The following is a 19,857-nucleotide window of genomic DNA, read 5'->3' on the forward strand; positions in this document are numbered from 1 at the left end:
GTGTGTGTGTGTGTGTGTGTGTGTGTGTATATATATAAAATCCTAAAAGCCTACTTTTATTTGCGGCAATAGCATGATCTAAACTGCGTCACAGCGCCAGGCAGTTTTTGTTAATGAAGCGCAATCTACAATGAGCAAAATTTACAAAGAAAGGGGGCACCATTGCACAGAAAGGAACGTCAATGGCTGGTTTCCCCGATAACATTACAACTTAAGCGTTTACGATCATCTTATCGAATGTTGCTTGTTATTTTAAGATGGAGTAACGTCTGTCTCTCAAACCAGAAAGTAGATCCCTCATTATAAAGTAGAACTTAAGTGCTTCGTTACGGGAACTGTCCGGTCCAAAGGTGCTGAAACTTTGGTCAAAATATGTCCAAGAGTTTGTCTTCTTAAAATGAAATAACGTGGAAATACTGACAAATATAGAAGTTATTTGTAGCCTTGTCGAGGCGCCGAAATGTATGAACTATTACCAAATTTAATTACAGAAATAATGATGGCTTTAGTAAGATGGGGTTTCAAATGTATTAATTCTCAACTTCATAGAGTTTAATGAAAGTGACACAAAAAAGAAAATGCATGTAACATGAATGCATGCGATGTGCATTATAAGCGGCTCTCATGTAAAGTTTTGTTTCTTTGGCCGGGACCTGAACAGATGCACAAAGAACAGGATTAGAATGATGGATATCAGTTGGCTGAACTATAGACACAAAGACACATGCTTGAAGAAACACACTTTATTATATTTTGAGGAACAGATGACAGAATAGCTGTCGATACGTTTGTTCAGAGGAGTACAGCGGGAGCGTGTCTCCTGGAACACACGTAAAGCGGCAGGTTCACTTTATAAAACAGATGTGTATACAACCTAAACAAGTTCACCTTGAACCTAAAATACATTAATATTTTAATTATTATCATTATCATTATTATGTTTACATTTATAATTGTCTTCAGATCTTTATTTGTACATTTAGTAATTTTCCACCTTTTGTAGACGGATATTTGCATGATGGCAAAAGGAAGGGTGCTTTTATTCTATTTGTTTTTGTTTTGTTTGAATTGTAATTGTAATTTAGACATATCTTTGGTTGACGTTTTTTGTGTTTCAATACATACATTTTATTTTGTAAAGCACAACCAATAAAACAAGTTTATTCACAGATCTCAGCCACGGAGTTGACGATGTAATCGAATATGGCAATATCTTTTTTTTTTTTCGAAGGAATATCATGAATATATTTCATATTGCCCAGCACAGTAGGCACTTGTAGCCTTACTGCCATGTAAACAGACTAGGGCCTCGTTTCCCAAAAGCATTGTAAGCCTTAGAAGATCGTAGAATCCATTTTACTATTCATCTTAGATTTGCAGCCTGTTTCCCAAAAGCATCGTAACTTAAGTAGTACTTGAAAATACTCCTAGATTAATGAGTGCTCTGGAGTAATCGTACAGAGCTAAGAGCATCGTAAGCACATAGACTTATGCAGACACTTGCAGACAAATGCTAAATTACACCTGATACAATTTAAAGAGAACTAAATAAAAAATTATACTCAGAAAGAGAATAAAAAAAGCGAATAACTTGCTGCTGTGCTAGAAAATCGCCCGTACAGTACAGTATATTGGCTCCTCATCATCATCTCCTCTTCCTCTCTGACACCAAGGGTGCTCTCGCACGCACCATGCATTGTGCAGCATTGCCGTTACCGTTATCACTTTTGGGAGTAAAGAGCAGTCCTCCCTTTGATTGGTGAATGTCCCCAGTGGGACTGCACGATTATCTGTCTGGTTCTTTCTCCAGAATAAATTCAGTTCATTACTGCTGCAGTGTCCAAATCCCAATAATAGCTTCGTTCTGATGTGCCAAAAGACGACAAAGGATTTCTTTGTTGCTAAATCGTAAACTAAAGTGTGATTTAACTAAATCACCTACATCCATTTCTTGGATTGATGAAGCTGCTGGCTCGGCATTCTATCGTTATGATAATGACGCGCTGTTTCTGGTCATTTTGACTTCATTCTCAAAATATTCAGACTTTTATTTCATAATGCTATGACTTTTTTCTCATAATTTTGACTTTATTCATGAAATATTACCACTTTAATCTCTTAGTGATACGCCTTTATTCTCATAATTTGTATTTCATTCTCAAAATAATACGACTTTAATCTCATAATATTTTGAGAATTAAGTCAACATTTTTCTGCATTACTAATTTTAAGTGTTCAAGCATCAGCTTTTAGATGAAAAGGCCTTACAGCTCACGTGAAACACATTCAGTCAAGTGTGTCCAAACTTTTGACTGGTAATGTATGTATTAAGATGCTCTGCCAGTTATTAGTAAAGCAATTAGTACACACAGTAAAGTCTGTCTGTGTGTGTGTGTGTGTGTGTGTGTGTGTGTGTGTGTGTGTGTGTGTGTGTGTGGTGTGTGCGTGTGTGTATGCAGGTCTACAGTGAATACAGAGCAAGTCTGGCTTTTGATTTGGTCAGCAGCAGACAGAAAAATGTAAGTGCATATTCACTAATCCCTGCTAGTCTGTGACTCTTTCGTTATATTTTTAAGAAGTGGTTGTTTTTCTCCTGCTTATAGTTTCTGTTTATATTGTTGATCTGTTAAAGAACATTTTGACCAGGTTTACTAATCAGAGTGACTGATCATTCAGATGTGTGTGTGTATGTGTTTACAAGGCATATACAGACTACAGTGACAGTGTGTCTAGGAGGATGGGCTTCATTCCACTTCCTCTTGCTCTACTGGTAACCAGTCTCATCCTCATTTTGCATTAATAACAACACCAAAACTATCATTTAGGACACAATATTTAGGCATATTTACATCTAACAATGAATCATTGTGAAGCTACATTTTTCAATACTTTTGAATCTGTTTACCTTAAGGTACTGGGATGTGTAATAACATGATATTACACAGTTATATATTTTTAGTATATGATTGACAGTTGATCCGGGTGGTGACCAGCTCTGTGAAGATCCAGGGCTCTCTGTCCATTGTATGTGTTGTGCTCTTCTACTTGGGGTATGATTTCATATTTGTTTTAAAGTAGTTGTGATTTTTAATAGGTTATGTTGTTTAATGTTAGGTTTTCTTATATTGCTATTATTTCTACTATTGTAAAATAAGTTTGATGAACATTTTCCACTGACCCTGTGTGTGTCTGTTTATTCAGTATGATCACTTTGAAAGTGCTAAACAGTATTGTGTTGTTGGGGAAATCCTGTACATATGTAAAAGAGGCAAAAATGGAGGAAAAGCTGTTTCAGAATCCCCCCTCTGCCACTCCCAGCAGAGTGTCTAGCAGAACCCATCGTACCAAACACACACGAGAACCACCAGGTAACACACATCTACTGTATCACACCCTGAAAAGATAGAAGAAACTCTAAAATAGTTAATGAGCCTTATAAAGCTAAATGTGTCTACAGTGTTTTTATTCTGTAGAAGGATATTAAATTCAGTTAAAGCACCCCGCAGATTAATGACTCCCTCCGTGTTCATAACATGTTAGCTTGTTGCAGCATCGGAAATTAACTTTGTTATTAAGGGGGAAATATTTGCCCCCTTGAATTGATTTTCTAACCATATAAAAACACAGCATACCATCTATTTATGTCAGCATACCATCTAGATAGGCCTAAAATAGACATTAATTAAATATATTAAATGTTAGAGAACAGATATAAAATCTAAAGAGTACACTTACAATTTTTTCAGGGCATTTTTGTCACTCTCTGTGGTATTTTCCCCCCATGCTCTGGTTAATAGCTGACCTTGGTGTGTAGTGTTTCTGGCCGGTCTTTTCTCATTTTTACTATTACATGAGCAAGTAGATGTTACTCAGTTTGGTTAACTACTTTCCACTAATTGTGGTTAACTAATCGGTCATAAAAGGTTTTGTTCTGATTGACTAATTGTGTCTACACCCCCTCTTAAGGTGTGCCAGTGGAGGAGGGCATGTCTGCATCAGTCACAACTCAGCCCACTCACACGGATGAATACCCCGTCCATCAACTCCCCACCAGTGAATCAGATCAGTTCCTCACTACACCAGATGAATCTGAAGAAAAAAGCCTTATTCAGGATGAAACTGAACTTACACATAGGGCACCCAAAAAAGACTTGTTGGAGATTGATCGCTTTACTATCTGTGGTAACCGTATCGACTGACATGAATGCAAGAACACTCAAGTTTGAGAGTGATGCCATGTATGCACTGAAATGCCCAGCCTCTCTGCCAGCTTGATTTTTGACCTGTGAACCAGAGCTCGTTGGAATGGGACAGCGAGAGACTGCAGGATATTTATTGATAAGTGATGCACCTAATTTATTTAAGACTTAAAATCAAACACAATCATACACAGACAATCAAACATACACACAGTCTTAGCCATTTGGACTCCACACAGTGAAGTTTCTATACTTTCAATAGCTTGAAGGGAGGCCACCTTTGGATCTTGGTCCACTGTTATCTTTGCTGTCCTGTAATGGGGTATTAAAATTAAGACAAAGAGAAAAATGGATAGATTCTATTGTAAAGTTTTAGTTGTACCAGACATTAAAATACTAGTCTGAAGATTCTGTTCAAAGGTGAATTCAGAAGGGGATATAAATAATCATTTCTAACTCATCTGCAGGTCAGTAAACCAAATTAAAGGTCAAAGCTAGAATGGGCAAAGTTTTTGTCTTCATTCATAATTTCTTTCATTTAGAGTATCCCCCCAACTCTCCAATCATTAAATGCCCTTAAAATATATATATATATATATATATATATATATATATATATATATATATATATATATATATATATATATAATTTTTTAATTTTTTTATTTTTTTTTAAAATATCATCATGTTGTATCATCAATGGCAGACAATTCTAAAGTGTAATTGTGAAATTACAGATGTATCATACAGATTCATTTTTCAACCATCATTTGAGGTAATGTTTTTAAAGACCATTTTAAGTATGTGATACTTCAATGAAACACATGCTGTGATAAGATGATTCATTTACACCTTAAAAATGTTTGTTTTTTGAGGTCATCATCAGAACTAAAGGTTCACGGATTGATGTAAGATAGTAGCATGTAACATACAACTGAAAAATGGTCCAGGACCATAAAATGTGGTTTGCCAATTTTCACTCTAGTCTGAAAGAAGTAATTAAATAATTATTTTCCATATAGGGATGTCATTGGTGATGTGGAAATCAGGTTTTCACCCAAAACCAGATGACCCACATAATTGCATTTAGTCAACCTGCAGTGTTGCACACATTCTGCCCAGCAGGGTTTTTTTTTTTTTTTACTAAACTGTTTTATATGACTGTACCAAGGGTAGCATATCTAATGTACATTAATACATTGGTGCTAATGTTGGAAGCAGATACTAATCAGCCAATTACCAACATTCCAAAATGTCAGAATCTTGACCAAAGCAAAGCTGAAAATATTTGCTTATATCTTGTGTTTCACATCCATGAATTTAAAGGTTTAGAAATAATGGCATCCATTGACCCTTATTAAACAGTTTTTAAAGGTTTATGAGCATCAGAAGCCAGTTATGTAAGCTAATAAATTTCAACCTTACTGTATAAGAGCCGAAATATTAAATGTCAGATTTCCTTTATAAACCAGTCACACCTGCGAAAGCCCATGAACTGTAATTTCACATAATGTATTGCTTATACAACTTTAATGAGTGGAATGTTATCATAGATACTTTATACATTTACATAGAATTGTATAATAACAGACCACACTGTCATAAAACAAATTTTCTTGTGAACCTCTACTGTCATATCTTCTTAGCAGATCTGAATCTCAGAATGTTTTAGTTCTCAGTTACGACAAGATGTTTTGCATTTCTGTTTATTGTCTAAAAGTAGGACTGGTTGTTCAATAAGAATTAATATAGTTCATATTCATAAATGTGTAGTAATAATTGCTTCATTTCATAACACCAACATGATGGCATTAAATATCGCAATTCAATCTTTAATCTTAAATCTACTTTGTTACAAACATGCCCATTTGTAATTGCTGACATTAGGGTGTCCACGGTGGTCATAAGGCTGTCGTATTGTGTGAATGAAAGTGCTAAATCTTCTCAAAAACAAAGCTGTTTTCATTTCATTTATTGTTTAGGAAAAATATTAATTTTGTGAAAATGTAAAATATGCCAAGGAATTGTGAACTCCGTTATCTAACACAATGCAATTTCTTTTAAACACTCAATAGCACTATCGACACAATTGCAAAACCTTTTCAGAAGCACTCGCTTAAACTGCCAACATTACATTAAAGAGTGTTTTTCTTTTGATGTCAGAAAAAAATATCTGAATTCTTCTCAAGAGAACAGAATTTCTGTTTTCTGAATATTTCAGTATACATAGTCCCAGGGCTAGAGTTGTAATTATCTGCTCATAGCTCACTATATAAGAGCACCAGACTATAGACTTTATAATCTTTATAATCTTTTCAAAACACATCCCAGTCACATTAGAGCCCATTGATGGCAAGCGTTTGGTTTTGTTGTGCTGCACTTTAAATGTTAAATACCTGTGCACTCCCACTAGGTAGAATCACCTGTTGACCTTTTTTCTGTGAGAAGTTTGATTGTATTGGACCTGGATCAGTACTCAAAGGGATGATTTTGCTCGGAACATCCATTCTTGCACGAACCTTTGTAATTCATACTCCTGTCAACTCATTTGGACCAAGTTATTTCCAACCTGCTGGATTTTACTGCTGTTTTCTCTCACATGAATCCTCTGTGGCTATATTGCCTTTTTAGTCTGTTTCCCGTGTTACCCATATTGGCATCAGCATTCAAGGGTCATTTATGTTTCCTGAAGAATATCACATCCCTTGATTGGGATGTTTCAGTGACAGAATTGGTGTAGGGAATGGGGGCATTGTGCTATTAAAGTCCTGTTGTTTTGTACCTCTTTGTTGATCTCTTTTTCTGTGCTGTTGGTTCTTTTAGTGTTTGCTGCCATGGTATCAGTTCTTAAAATGTGCTTTATTCAGGGTGGAAATCAAGGACACACACACAATTCATAAAATATCAGATAATACATGTTCTATTTTCAAGGCCAGGTGGTGCACAATGTCATAATCTTGTAAGAAACAAAACTTACCAGTCAAATGTTTGGACATCACTGAATTTGTTACTCAAAATCTTAAAAACCATTTGATATTAAGTATTATGGTTAAATGATTGACATTATGACATTATTAACAATATATGAATTTCGGTAGCACTTTATTTTAAAGTACTGTTCTACATTTACGTACTATATATAATTACAACAACTGTAGTAATTACTAGGTACTAAACCTAACCCTAACCTACTATTAGTAACCTAATATTACTTAATACTTTCTGGGTAACTGAAAGTTCATGTACTGTAAAATAAAGCGCAACCTAAGTTTCTTTACAACATTTCTTTTTATTATTAATAAATGGATTAGGACCAGCTATAATCTTATAATATATCATATTTTTTAGTCTTTCCCATTAATTTCCTATGGTCAGTTTCTTTTTTTTCGACCACTTAGACTATCGAATCAAGTCCAATTTGTGTGTATGTTCAGATGGCAAGTGGAGGAAAAGTCACTGGTACCACTCAGATAAAAGGAAACATTTTTATTACATCTGCAAAATGTATTGTATAGGAAGGTTAATAAAGTGCCTGGTTGCATAGCCACTCATGCCTAAAGAGTGTTTGCCAAAGCTTTAGTTATTAAAATGGAAATCCCCAGCTGAGACCTGGAGCTGTACAACTTTTTATTTATTGTTGCACAGTATGTATATATGTGTAACAGGTGATTGAATGAATAGACGATACATTTTAAGCAATATCACACGAGCAATCCGAGTGCCATAAGTAATCACAGCAGTGCTGATTTAGAGCCAAATAGCACTATTGCAAGTGTGATATTGCTTATATACAACAGTTCAATGAACAAGTAAATACAATTAAAAAATGGAAAAACTGAATACTGTCATAAAAAACACCTTGCGCACGTGTGTGTGTGTGAGAGAGAGAGAGGTTTAACAAGCACTTTATTACTCTATAAAACTTACATCACATTACATTACTGACAATTAATTTATTTAAAATAAAAAAGTAACTTACTTTAAAAATTCACAACAAACTGATCACTTTGTAATGTACATAGTACCTCATTAATACACCATACATCACAGAAGAACACCTTCCATCACAATGTACACCTTCATTATTAGTTACAAGATTTTTTTTCAACAACAGAATGTCCTTTTGCAAAGTTTATACTGTTGTTTTAACAATAGTTGATATATGAAAAGCATAATTCTGACAAAATAATCTTATGTTGGCCTTTCCCACATCCCACCATTGACAAAGATTCTCAAATAAAAGCTTCTTCAAATTCCAGTTACGCCAAAACACTTTAAAACTTTCACCAAAAAAGTATCATGTAATTATTTAACATTCAAATGCCAGTAATAGTTGATCTTAATGTCTTCTTAACATTTAAAACCAAAGTGATCATATAGTGGTCTGAAAATCCATTTGTTGAATACAAGAATCAATTACTCTATAATTCCACATTTCTTTCATATAAATCCTATCCAATCTTGCACCACAAATTCTATTGTCACACATTTTCAACCATGTATACTGTCTCACACCTATATTTCTTGTTCTCCACATGTCTATTATTTGAAATTCATGCATAACTTTTAACAGTGTGACACCTGATTGGCTATGAGACTCTTCCCCATTTCTGTCCACTATGAAATCTGTTGTGCAATTCCAATCCCCTCCAATTACAAGACACACACTATCATCATACTTCTGGATGGCATTCAATTCATACAAAGATCCTGCCGCTCTGGACCATTATTGGGGGCATAAACATTAACAAACATAGTTCCCTCACACTCAATTTGTGTTAGTAACAATTTACCTTGAACAATCATTTCTACATTTAAAATGTTAACATTCATGTTTGCACAAAATAGCTACTCCCGCACTATTATGTGTCCCATGGCTCAAAACAAACTTGCCTTCCCACCACATACCCCATTCAACTTCATTATCCTTACTAGTATGCGTCTTTTGTAAAAAAGAAACATTAACATTTTAAATTCTAAGAAATGTTGAAACCATTGCTAATTTACCCCTGTCTCTTCTACCATTAATGTTTGGAGAACCCACCCTCAAAGCATCCATATAAGAATAGAAGTATAATGTGGATATAGACAGGAAGATACAGCAAAATGTAAAAAACACCACATGAGGTTTTTCTATCTTTGAAGAAGATGGTAACAAAATTACGAAAAGATAAACTGTTTTCTCAATATAAATCTCTTCTTATCAAAAGCCTCATAGCTGGCCATTCTTTGCAACAACAACACTGACAAAAAATTTTTATCGCTGTCCGGAAATAAATCGGTCACATCAGTCTTACCAAAATCTAGGAAGTCATTAATCACTTGTAAAGTATACACCTCTTCCACTATCTGTGACCCCATCTCAGAAAGCGTATCATCATCTTTTGTCTCTGTATCACAACTTTCTTCCCCCTTTGATGTATCAACATTAGCAATTGTCACTTGACCATATAGGTCTACCTGGTCACTCACATCATTGTTCATTACACCCTTTTCACTTAATTTTGTTTCAGCAACAACTTCCTACTTTTGACTGTTATCAATAACGCTTTCAGTCTGTTCAACAATTTGAGCATCAAGCTCCTCCACAACTGGAGGCAGCTCATCCTCTGAGGCATTCGCCATGATGGCTGCAGCACTCGGTCCGGTGTTCTCCCCACTTGTCCCAGCTTTATGTGGGCATGCTAGTCTCTTGTGACCAACATCCCCACATTCAAAGCATTTCATGCTTCCATTATTAGCATAAATCATATATGACTTTCCTTCATGCAACACTCTAAAAGACACGTCTAAATTTGGTTCATTTAAAAACATGAACATCTGACTTCTGACAGACATTACATGTTTTAACGCTTCATTTTTGCAGCCGAGTGGAAGAGTTTTTATCGCACTAGCAAACTTTCCGTAACGTGAAAATCGTCGCTCAATTTCTTCATTCGTAACAAATGGAGGCACATTAGACACATATACCTTAGTAGTTGGAGCAACAAGTGGTGAAACAACAACACATTCTCCACTTACCACAATTCCATTGATTATCAGGCAGTTTACTTGAAACTCTTCATTCACAAAAACCACCACAGCTTTGTTCACACAGGAAGCCGATGAAATATTCCTGTACCCGATCTCCTCTCCAACAGCCATTAAAACATCCTCCACGGTCACACCAGTCGCAGGAATACACCTGACACCATGATGAAGGGAAACAGGTGGCGCTACCCACACGGAGAGGGACGTGATCCTGATCCTAAAACAAATCTCCACTAGTAAACCACATAAAGTGAAAGTAAAGTATAGTATTTAGACAGAAAAAAGCCCAATAAGTTGCCCTCTCCACATGGGAACACTGATACGCCCAGATTCTCATCAGAGAGAGATGGAGCATGTGCCATCACCTGTTGCCACTCCCAAGCAGAGATGCTGTAGTGTGTTAGTCAGCTTTCTGTAGATAATGTAATTTTGGTCAAATTCATCCTATTTTCTCAGTGGAAAAACAGCCGTGCAAGCAGGGAACTTCCTCCCTATTTCATGGTAGCCGGTGCGGAGTCATTCACTATAGAAACCGCAATGTCCTCCACCATTTTGAACAGTATGTCCTCTCCAATGTGGAAACTCTGGTAAGAGACAAGCGCCTTGAGTTTGTGTAAATAATCAGTCTGTTGTGTCTCTCAGCTGTGATGAGCCTTAATGCTGAAGTTGTTTGTTTAAAGCAGTTTAAAGCAATTTCTTAGCTTTAGTAGTGTAGTAGTAATACAAGTGATCATGTAGTGCAGATTAATTAAAACACTGACTGACGCTGACTCGCTTCATATCTTTTGGCTCATATTAAACACAAAAATGGTCTTTTACTGCCACCTGCTGGCTAAATGTGTATTGTCACAAAATTAAAGGTTAAGAGACCCATATATCTCTCAACATATATGCACTGCTCTTACACTTTAGTTTAGAATAGAGGTCGACCGATATGGGTTTTTTCAGGTCGATGCCGATGCCAATCTTTTGAAATCCGTGTCAGCATAAATGCTGCCGATTTATTTTGGCCGATATGTGCTTGTTTTTAACCTCTTATTTGAACCTTTTATTTGAAAGATAAAATGTAACACAAATAATTACTTAAGAGAGACAATATTTCTCAACAAATACATTTATTGAACACTTGACCAATCTGCACTTGTACACTTAAATTTAAAATGTATATTGTAAAAACATATTGTATAAATAATGTATAACAAATATATTAAATAAAGAAGCAGGTGTTACGAACTGCTCCGAGACACGAAGGTTGAGATCCAAATGCAGCTTTAATTAAGGGGCAATCCAGACACGTAATCCAATATTCAGAGCATCCAAGAGAAGCACAGGCATAACTAGGGATGGGTATCGTTAAGGTTTTAATGGTATTACAATCTTACCGATAGTGCTTATCGATCCGGTACTTTAAAGGTATTCTTAATGGTCCTTTTTGTATATATATATATATATATATATATATATATATATATATTAAACAAAAGATATACAATTACACAAAGATAAACATTATATAGGCACAGTGATTTAATTTCAGGAAGGTCTACATTACTGTTAACACTAACATTACTGTTCAGGTGTGGTCTAAAAAGAAATCTAATAAAGTAATCAATTGTAAAATAACACTGCATAGTTTATCATAGATATATTAATGCTTATTAAAGCAGAAGTTATTCATTCAAGAGCTGTAAGTGATTTTCTCTTTGCCTTTTGTTGTTTGATTTGCAGTAACGTCTCAATCGTCAGCATGTTTATTAGACTGCTTCCCCTTTAAGAACGAGTGCAGATCTAATAGGCTCCTGATGCACCATATTTTCTCCCAACTATTTCCATAACTACGTCCATTTAAGACATAAACTGTGTTTAAGTGAATCTCCAAGCCGATCGTTTTGACATATTTTTGTGTATAGTTGATCGTTTAGATGCGCACATGAAACCCAAAGTAGCCTATACTTTGCTTGTCTCGTTGCGGTCTGTTTCGGAGAGTGCACCGCCTTGGGAACGGTATCTCTTGCGCTCTTTTTATTATTAAAGGCGTCCCGCAATTTAGCAACAGTAGCTAGACTGCATTTTACAACAATCACCGATCGTGCTGATTCTGACGTTAAGTTTGAGTTTTAGGGAGAAATGTCAGTGCACCGCTGTGAAGGGAAGGAAGTTGTGCTAGACAGAATGCGGCTTATGTATAAATATTATTTTTATAATCTTTGGAAGGCGAAATCTAAAATAAAATCAGACTAATATCACAGATCAAAAGTGTAACCAGGCTACGTTTGAATGTTTAGTTCTGTCACTCATTAAGCAGGGCTCGTGTTGTGCTCGCTGTGGCACCGCGTGAGAGAGATATCTCTCTCTCCCTCTCTGACTGCGACTAGCTAAATTGCATCACAGACAAATGGTTTCATATTATTATACATAGCTGGCGAGATAAAATAACTTTCTCTTTATAGCAATAATAAATGTATTATGTTAATTTCTCCAGTACTGACAGCAGAACCGATAAGCTTACTGTAGGGTATGGATGGAGAATCATGAAGTCATTGATTCTGAATGCAATGCACACATTCTTGCGAAGGGTCATAAAACCCCCACTCATGTGACTCGCCCCGCACCCCCCTCCTTAGATGAGTAAGGAATGTGAAAAGTTGAGAGACACACACATTTCTCACATTTAAAGCCCAGAAGGGCTTATGTTTAAGGAAATATGTTTTTATCCCCGTAGGCTTTGGTATTTCTGCTGTATATCAAACTAGTAAGATTGTTTAGTTGTGTAGTAAAACTCTGAGGATATATATATAGAGTCTAAGAATGTTAAAGGGGTCATGACATGGTTTTTTTTATTGTATTATTATGTTCCCTTAGGTGCAATTATAGTATTAATATATTTTTTTTTAAGAAAAACTTTTAAAATCTAGTGATTTATGACCTTTTCCCACCCTGTTTCTCATCCTCTGATTCAAACAGTCTGTTTTGGGGGCGTTTTCTATTTAAGACTTCAGTGTTAACGCCCACTGTTATGATTGGCTAACGTCAGTGCCTATGTATCAATTATTGACGCCCCAGCCAGAACAATATGCAAGTAAACTAAGTAAAAACACTGTGATTATTCATAATGAATGAAATTGCGCTTTAAAAAGTAGTTTAAAGTTTAAAATAGATTAGGCCTACTTACAGTTTGCGTCGTCGTTGTTCCCAGAATAGTCGGCACGGACTTATCTTTGAGCAACAGTTTTCTGGCAAAGAAAGCATCATATTGAGATTTGTTCTCAAAACAGTCATCCTTAAAATGTACAGAACAAACGCTTAAGTTAACACTGCCGTGACTGGAACGTCCGCAAAAAAATAAACTGCATCCATTTTTCCCTGACGCCTGGATCTTTCGGCAGCTTATTCAGAGGTTTTGTTTGACCACAGCCAGGAACAGCACATCTGTGTGGCATCGTAATTTTCCTGTGCACAAGTAGTCTCTGTCAGAGCTCGCTGTCCATCGACTGAACACTTGTGAGGCGACGGCGATACTGAAATGAGCGTAGCTGTCTTGCGCTTAAAGCGTAGTTATCTTGTGCTGGAGGCGGTCATATGCAAACGCTGTTACGTCACTTCTAACCGACACGTCACTTCTAACCATGAATCCAGAACGAGCTGTATTTTGAGCTTGATTAAATAAATGATTCGTTTAGAATGGGGAGGACGTCTTAAAATATTAAACTTGCAGGACGTTTTAATGATACAAAGACCTCTTATATACCAAAAGATCAAGGCAAATTTGGTTTCTCATGTCATGACCCCTTTAAACCCACTTTTTAAGGTACCAAATATACTTTTCTTGGTATCAAATCAAAGCTTACGACTTGCCCGAGCTGAATATAAATATATGGTTACGTTAAAAATGTATTCTGCTATGTTTTTACTGTCTTTTGAGTGATTAAATCCAAAATCCTGACCCGGTCATAAATTATGCAAATGACATGTAAATGAGCCTTGACAGGACAAAGAAACAATCTCGCGCCCAAAACGGAGGGGTCTCATTGGGTCACTTCTCCCAGAGGAGGCGTGACCTCCCTGCCTTAAAAGTCAAGCTCCAACTTTGACTCGCTCTCTTACATCTTTTCTGCTGAACCTCGCTTACTTCCTCTCTTCTTGCTCATCTCTTCTTCGAACTCTCTTGCCGCGCTCTTCAACCCAACTCCCAACTTCACTTCTTCTCCCGATCTTCTGCAACTCCTTGGAACACTCGTCAACTATTCAACTCCACGCTCTGGAAACACCGCACCGAAGTCCTCTGTCTCAAGAACGCCACGAGGACACGCAGTCTCGCTCAAGCAACACAAAAAGGTCTAGTGTGCAAGTATGATTTCACCTGAAATTCCAACGCGATAAAGTGTGTAATTCCAGTTGCTGGCTCTTAAAGGGTTAATTGTTGTAATAAGTTTGCCATAACTCCAATAATTCTTCACTTTCCCTTACTGCATTTATTTCGTTTATTTTATGCTTATTCTGTGTTATATGTATGTTTGTCAATTGCACTGATATATCATAGTGCCTTGTATTAAACTCAATTATATGCGTAATTGTCTGTGTGTGTTGGTTACAAAACAAAGCCTCTTTAATGTGCGATTTTAAGCTACGAGCTGATATTATCAAAGTAAGTTAACGTGCTTTTGATGAGTAGGCTTATAACTAGGAATAACCCCTCTGGAGAATTGATCAAAGTACCGAATAAAGTGGTTCGGCGGACGAACTGACTGGTTGCGGTAGCCTACGGGTCAATTCCATTACGGGGTTATTAAAATTAATATAGCCTGTCTGCATAGAATATATATTCCTAATTAAATATAATTCGTTGTGTTTAATTATCTATATATTTTTGAAGCAGACTCTTGGACTATATGAGCCTTCCTTTTAAGGTTTAAGGCGTTTTTAATATGTAGTGGTGTCCGGGTCACCCGTACGATTAATCATTGATTTCGATCAGTAATATTAATTGTACATTCCCCAAACCTGACCTGTGCACACGCTACAGTTATAATGGTGGAGAATGCGGGCACATTTTAAGCTTTGTTTTGTGAACGAATGCATTGTCAATTTTGTGTATTTTTGTTGTTAATTTTGTACGCGAGCGCGCCGAACTGAAAGGCACAAAGCCGATTCTCAGTTCAGCATTTAACAGCGGCTAAATATATGTCTTACATTTATTTTTGCCACTGTTGATTGCCACAGTAAACTGCAGTTCATAATATTAAAATTGCTTCTGTAAAGACGTGCTATATTTTAATATTACAAAACCCCTGTTCAGAACGATGCTCTTCTGTCAGGGCGATAGAAGATTGAGTGAAGCGATGCTCCTTCTCTCATCTTAAGTAAGGCCTGAGATTATAACGTTATAAAATTAACTCCTGGTTTACATTGACGTAGCTAATCAATTGGAAACCTAATACATTTTGAATAAGTGCTATATTTCTAATGTGTATGGGAGCCGAACACAGACGTACAATTCCTGTGGTTCACATTTACTCGTAGGGCAGAAAAAAGAATCTGCCACGCCATTTATGTAAAGCATAGCACCAGAAAGAAAGAAAGAAAAGACCACCGAGGTCTCAATTGAATAAGTGTGATTTTGCAGAAAACCACAGCGTAACACACGCCCAGATTTGAGTCACACCGAAATATAGGGTGTTATTTTGCTAACAAACAATAGAGGGCAGCCTGTAAAAACTTGATTAGTTCTCAAGTTACTCCCACCCCATGACGTCATCTTGCGCGTGCGCAAGTACGCCATCGTGTGGACATTAGCAGACAGGTCATATATATTTAGTTAATTTAGTTTGCAAATTACTCCCACCCCATGACGTCATTGTGCGCAAGCACAAGTACGCCATCGTGTGGACATTCATTGTAGGTCAATTTTTATTTATTTTTTCTCAAACCCTTTCTCCCCGTGGAGATTTACAGGGCAGTTTAACTGTCAATACATATTGGCATTTTCAAGCTTTGCATGTGCTAATATTATTGGATGTTAAACAATTCCTCTACCTCCGACTGTTACATTTAATTGGTTTCAAACAAAACTTGAATTAAAATTTAAAGTTAAGTCTCAGTCCAGTTGGTTTATTTCTTACAGCAATCTGGTTATCGTCGGACACAATTCTGATCTCTAACTTTTCTTACACTTATTCAGATTTGGTTTGAAACAAACAAATTTCGAATGTAAATCTGAATCAGGTCTCTCATGTCAATAATTAATAATTAATATGATTAACTATTATTAATTATTATTGATATAAAAAAAATTTTTGTCAAAGTTTTTTTTTTTCCCCTCCCTCTTTGATACTTTATTACGACTGTATCCTTACTATCTTAGATGCTTCTTGACATCTCTTTACAAGCTTATTTAAATTGAGTTTAACAAGTTGAATTCAATTTAAACTAAGTTTGGCTGTTAACCCTGCCTTGTTTACTTCTGTCTCTTCTTGTGGTCAAATTGTTTGATAATTAACATCATTATCAAACTTCTCGATTTATCATCAATTGGTAAAGCTTTGCCTGCTATTTCTACGCACATAATTACTCAATTTGGTTAAAGCAAGAAAGCCTTGATTCACTTTAGGACTTTCACTTGCTAAATCCTTTTCTGTATTTGCATGTAGAATTCCCTAGTGTGCTGTGGTGATTCGACAGTCATCTCTGGTTGGTTCCCAGCAAGCTGGTTTGTCCGACCGGCGTTACCGACGCTGGCTGTATGTGAATCTCGGACTCTTCTGTCTCTTTTCATTGGTGCGGCACGCAACGACATCAGCAATTTGGCACTCCAAAGAGAGTCAACCCCGTCAGTCGACACACACGGCAAGTTTGGAATAATTACCTAAACCAGGGCCTAAAGAGGGGCCACTCTCACGAGGGTTCTAGGGAAAATCCAAATCTTGTTGTGCCGCCTGACAGTTGACACCTTGGTGTTGCCGGTTGTGTTTAAAGTCAAGTTGTTTGAGAGGGCGCACCGTGATAGTAGCAGAGGGCCCGGGACACTGCTGCCCAGTGTTCGGGACCGTTGGAAAGATTGACCACGCTGGCCTCCGGCAGAGTGACATCGATTCACCCCAGGCAAACTAAAAGAAGGTAAAATCCATCCGCCAGTATAGGCCACATAATACTAGACATTCCCCTGGTCATTTAAGCATTTGACCCATTTCTTTCTTTCTCTCCCCTAAGCCACACCGTCTTCCTAGGGTTTATACCTCGATAGCTCCCACCCTGTTGGTCCTATCATAAACCCTAGCAGTGGTGGTAGACTTAGGCCCTTTTTCTCCTGCCTATCTATTCCTAACATTAATTGTGTTCTATTTTATTCTGCTGTTCGGCTCTGTCGTAGTGTGTACTTCCAGTTCACAGTAAGACAGAGCCTACAAGAGCCATCAAGGAAAACTGAATAAAGAGACAAACAAGCAGCCCGCATCCTCAGATAACCCTTGTGGGCTGCCGCCTTGTCAAAGTCTTTATTTAGACCTGCACTGACCCGCAAATTCGGCCCACTAACTGTCTAACTGTCAACCCCAGTTAGCCAAAATTACGGCTTATAATAGCCACCTCATTGTAGCTCGCTAACCCTACGCCGTACTTGCATTGGCCTCGTTGTGTGTGCTGTTCTGTTCTCTCGCCTACAGTAAGCCAGTATGTCCCGCTCGGTCCAGTCCCGCAGCCCACTGGGATCACCTTGAGGCCTGGTTGAGCGCAATGACGGACACCGCCCTACCCAAGGACGCCAGGGACCTACAGCCCCTAGGTCAAGAGCAACTGGATGCTGAATTGGACAGCCTAATGGCCCACGACCCAACACAGAGCTACAACCACAAAGAATGGACCAAGATCATCGGAAGTCTTGCCCACAATCTCGTCGCCCAGGCACGGATAAATGAGAAAAGCAACCTCGACCTGGAGCAGGAGGCCGCAGCACTAAAACTCCAAGCTGAGGAGGCCCGTGAGGAACCAAGCAAAAACTCAGAGTCAACTAGATCAGCTACGCCTTGAGACCGAGGAACAACGAAAGGAAGAGGATGAAACGGACCCAGAACAGGAAAAGGAAGTAGAAAGACTTCAAAATGCCCTGGAAAAACTTCTCCGAGACACAGACCAAAGAGAACAATCAGAGAGAAAAGCCAGAGAGGAACTCGACTAAAAGTTGCAACAAGCCGAGTCTCTCCTTGCAAGAGCAGAGACTGCACTAAAGGACAGAGATGCTAAAGCCAAAGCCTGTGAAAAGCACCTGAACATGGCCCGAGCTGAAATCCATGAACTTATTCAGTACAGAGACCATCTCCGATATGAACTTGACACTGTTCATAGAGAACTAAAACATTCTTATAGACTGCAAAGTGAACAGAAAAGGGAAACGCACATCACGGAGGTTCCCCTGACCAGTGGGCCCAATCTTTTCAGCCAAGAACTCAGAGCTGACAAGGGGGGTGAAAGCCCACCGTTCAACATGTCACCAGCCAGCCTCCAAGAACCCCCGTCAGCAACAAAACGGTGGGAGCCCACGACACCAAAGCCTGGTCACTGACCAGGGCATGGCTCCCAAAGAACTTGACAAGCTGGCCAGAAACATCCCCACTTTCACCCCAAATCCTGCAGGAGGCCACGACGTGCACGCCTACCTGCAAGACATAGACTTTCACTTGCACACTGTTCCCAACGTAACCATGCGGGACAGAGTGTACCTGCTAAGAATTACGCCTAGTCGCGACGTACGCAGTTTCCTGGATCGACAACCAGAGACTGTTAAATCAGACTACCTACAGCTACGGCAGGCCTTCATCAGAGAATTCTCTGATCCAGAGTCAGAACAAGGACTCATCGCGCTATGGACCTCAAACAGGCCCGACTGGAAACTCCACAGGCCTACTACAGCCGCGATCCGACGAGCCTACTCGGAGCACGAAACGAACCTGGCATGGAAGAAGATTTCAACTTCAAAACTCTTTTCCTCCGAAACCTGCATCCCACAGTGAGCCATCACTTAGGGGTCCTGGCCTGCCCTCGTAGCATGACTACCCAACAGCTGCGAGACTTAGCCCATAAAGCTTTCACCAAGCAGAAGATTGCTTCTGAAAAGACTGTAAAAAATCCAACCATTTGCCCTGTCACTGATCAGCACTCAGAGCTGGCACTAGAGGGCTCCAACAGCACCACAGTAACAGACCTTTTTACCACGAGTCAAGACCGCTACATGACAGAAGAGGGCAGCACAACCGTGATGGTGCCCGTCCTAAGCACCAAAGCTGGCGCTCTGAAAGATTCTACGACGGCCCACGGCCACCCCACAACCAAAAGGGTGGAGCCACGTGGGAAGCCAACCGACGGCCCAGACAGAACCGAACCCCGCCGACGAGAACGTCAAGCCCAGACAGCCCACAGCGGAACACCTCGCGGCATGCCTCAGGCAAGTCCAAGTCCGAGCCTACCCCAAAGAAAAACAGTGAGGCCACGTCAGAGGCAGCAGAGCTCTTGAAAATCCTGAAAGAGCTTCTCCATAAGAAACCTCACAAGGAAGACAAAGTGGACAGGTCGGACTCCTCATGACTAAGTGTAATGCCTGAAACCAACACCCTTCCTGACTTCCCTCCTACCGAACCAG

General features: G+C 38.4%; 1 protein-coding gene across 1 annotated transcript in view; it reads left to right on the top strand.

Moving 5' to 3' along the window:
* LOC127644399 (transmembrane anterior posterior transformation protein 1 homolog) overlaps window positions 1–4,770 on the top strand; it is a 53,306-nt gene extending 48,536 nt beyond the window's left edge. The window contains exons 10-14 of the mRNA XM_052127547.1: window positions 2,460–2,519; window positions 2,702–2,770; window positions 2,974–3,050; window positions 3,202–3,368; window positions 3,967–4,770. Of these exons, the coding sequence (XP_051983507.1) occupies window positions 2,460–2,519; window positions 2,702–2,770; window positions 2,974–3,050; window positions 3,202–3,368; window positions 3,967–4,199 (606 nt within the window). The 3' untranslated portion in view covers window positions 4,200–4,770. The remainder of the gene's footprint in view (window positions 1–2,459; window positions 2,520–2,701; window positions 2,771–2,973; window positions 3,051–3,201; window positions 3,369–3,966) is intronic.
* Window positions 4,771–19,857: the final 15,087 nt, after the last annotated feature.

The sequence above is a fragment of the Xyrauchen texanus genome, chromosome 5 (assembly GCF_025860055.1).
Source record: "Xyrauchen texanus isolate HMW12.3.18 chromosome 5, RBS_HiC_50CHRs, whole genome shotgun sequence".
NCBI classification, from domain to species: domain Eukaryota; kingdom Metazoa; phylum Chordata; class Actinopteri; order Cypriniformes; family Catostomidae; genus Xyrauchen; species Xyrauchen texanus.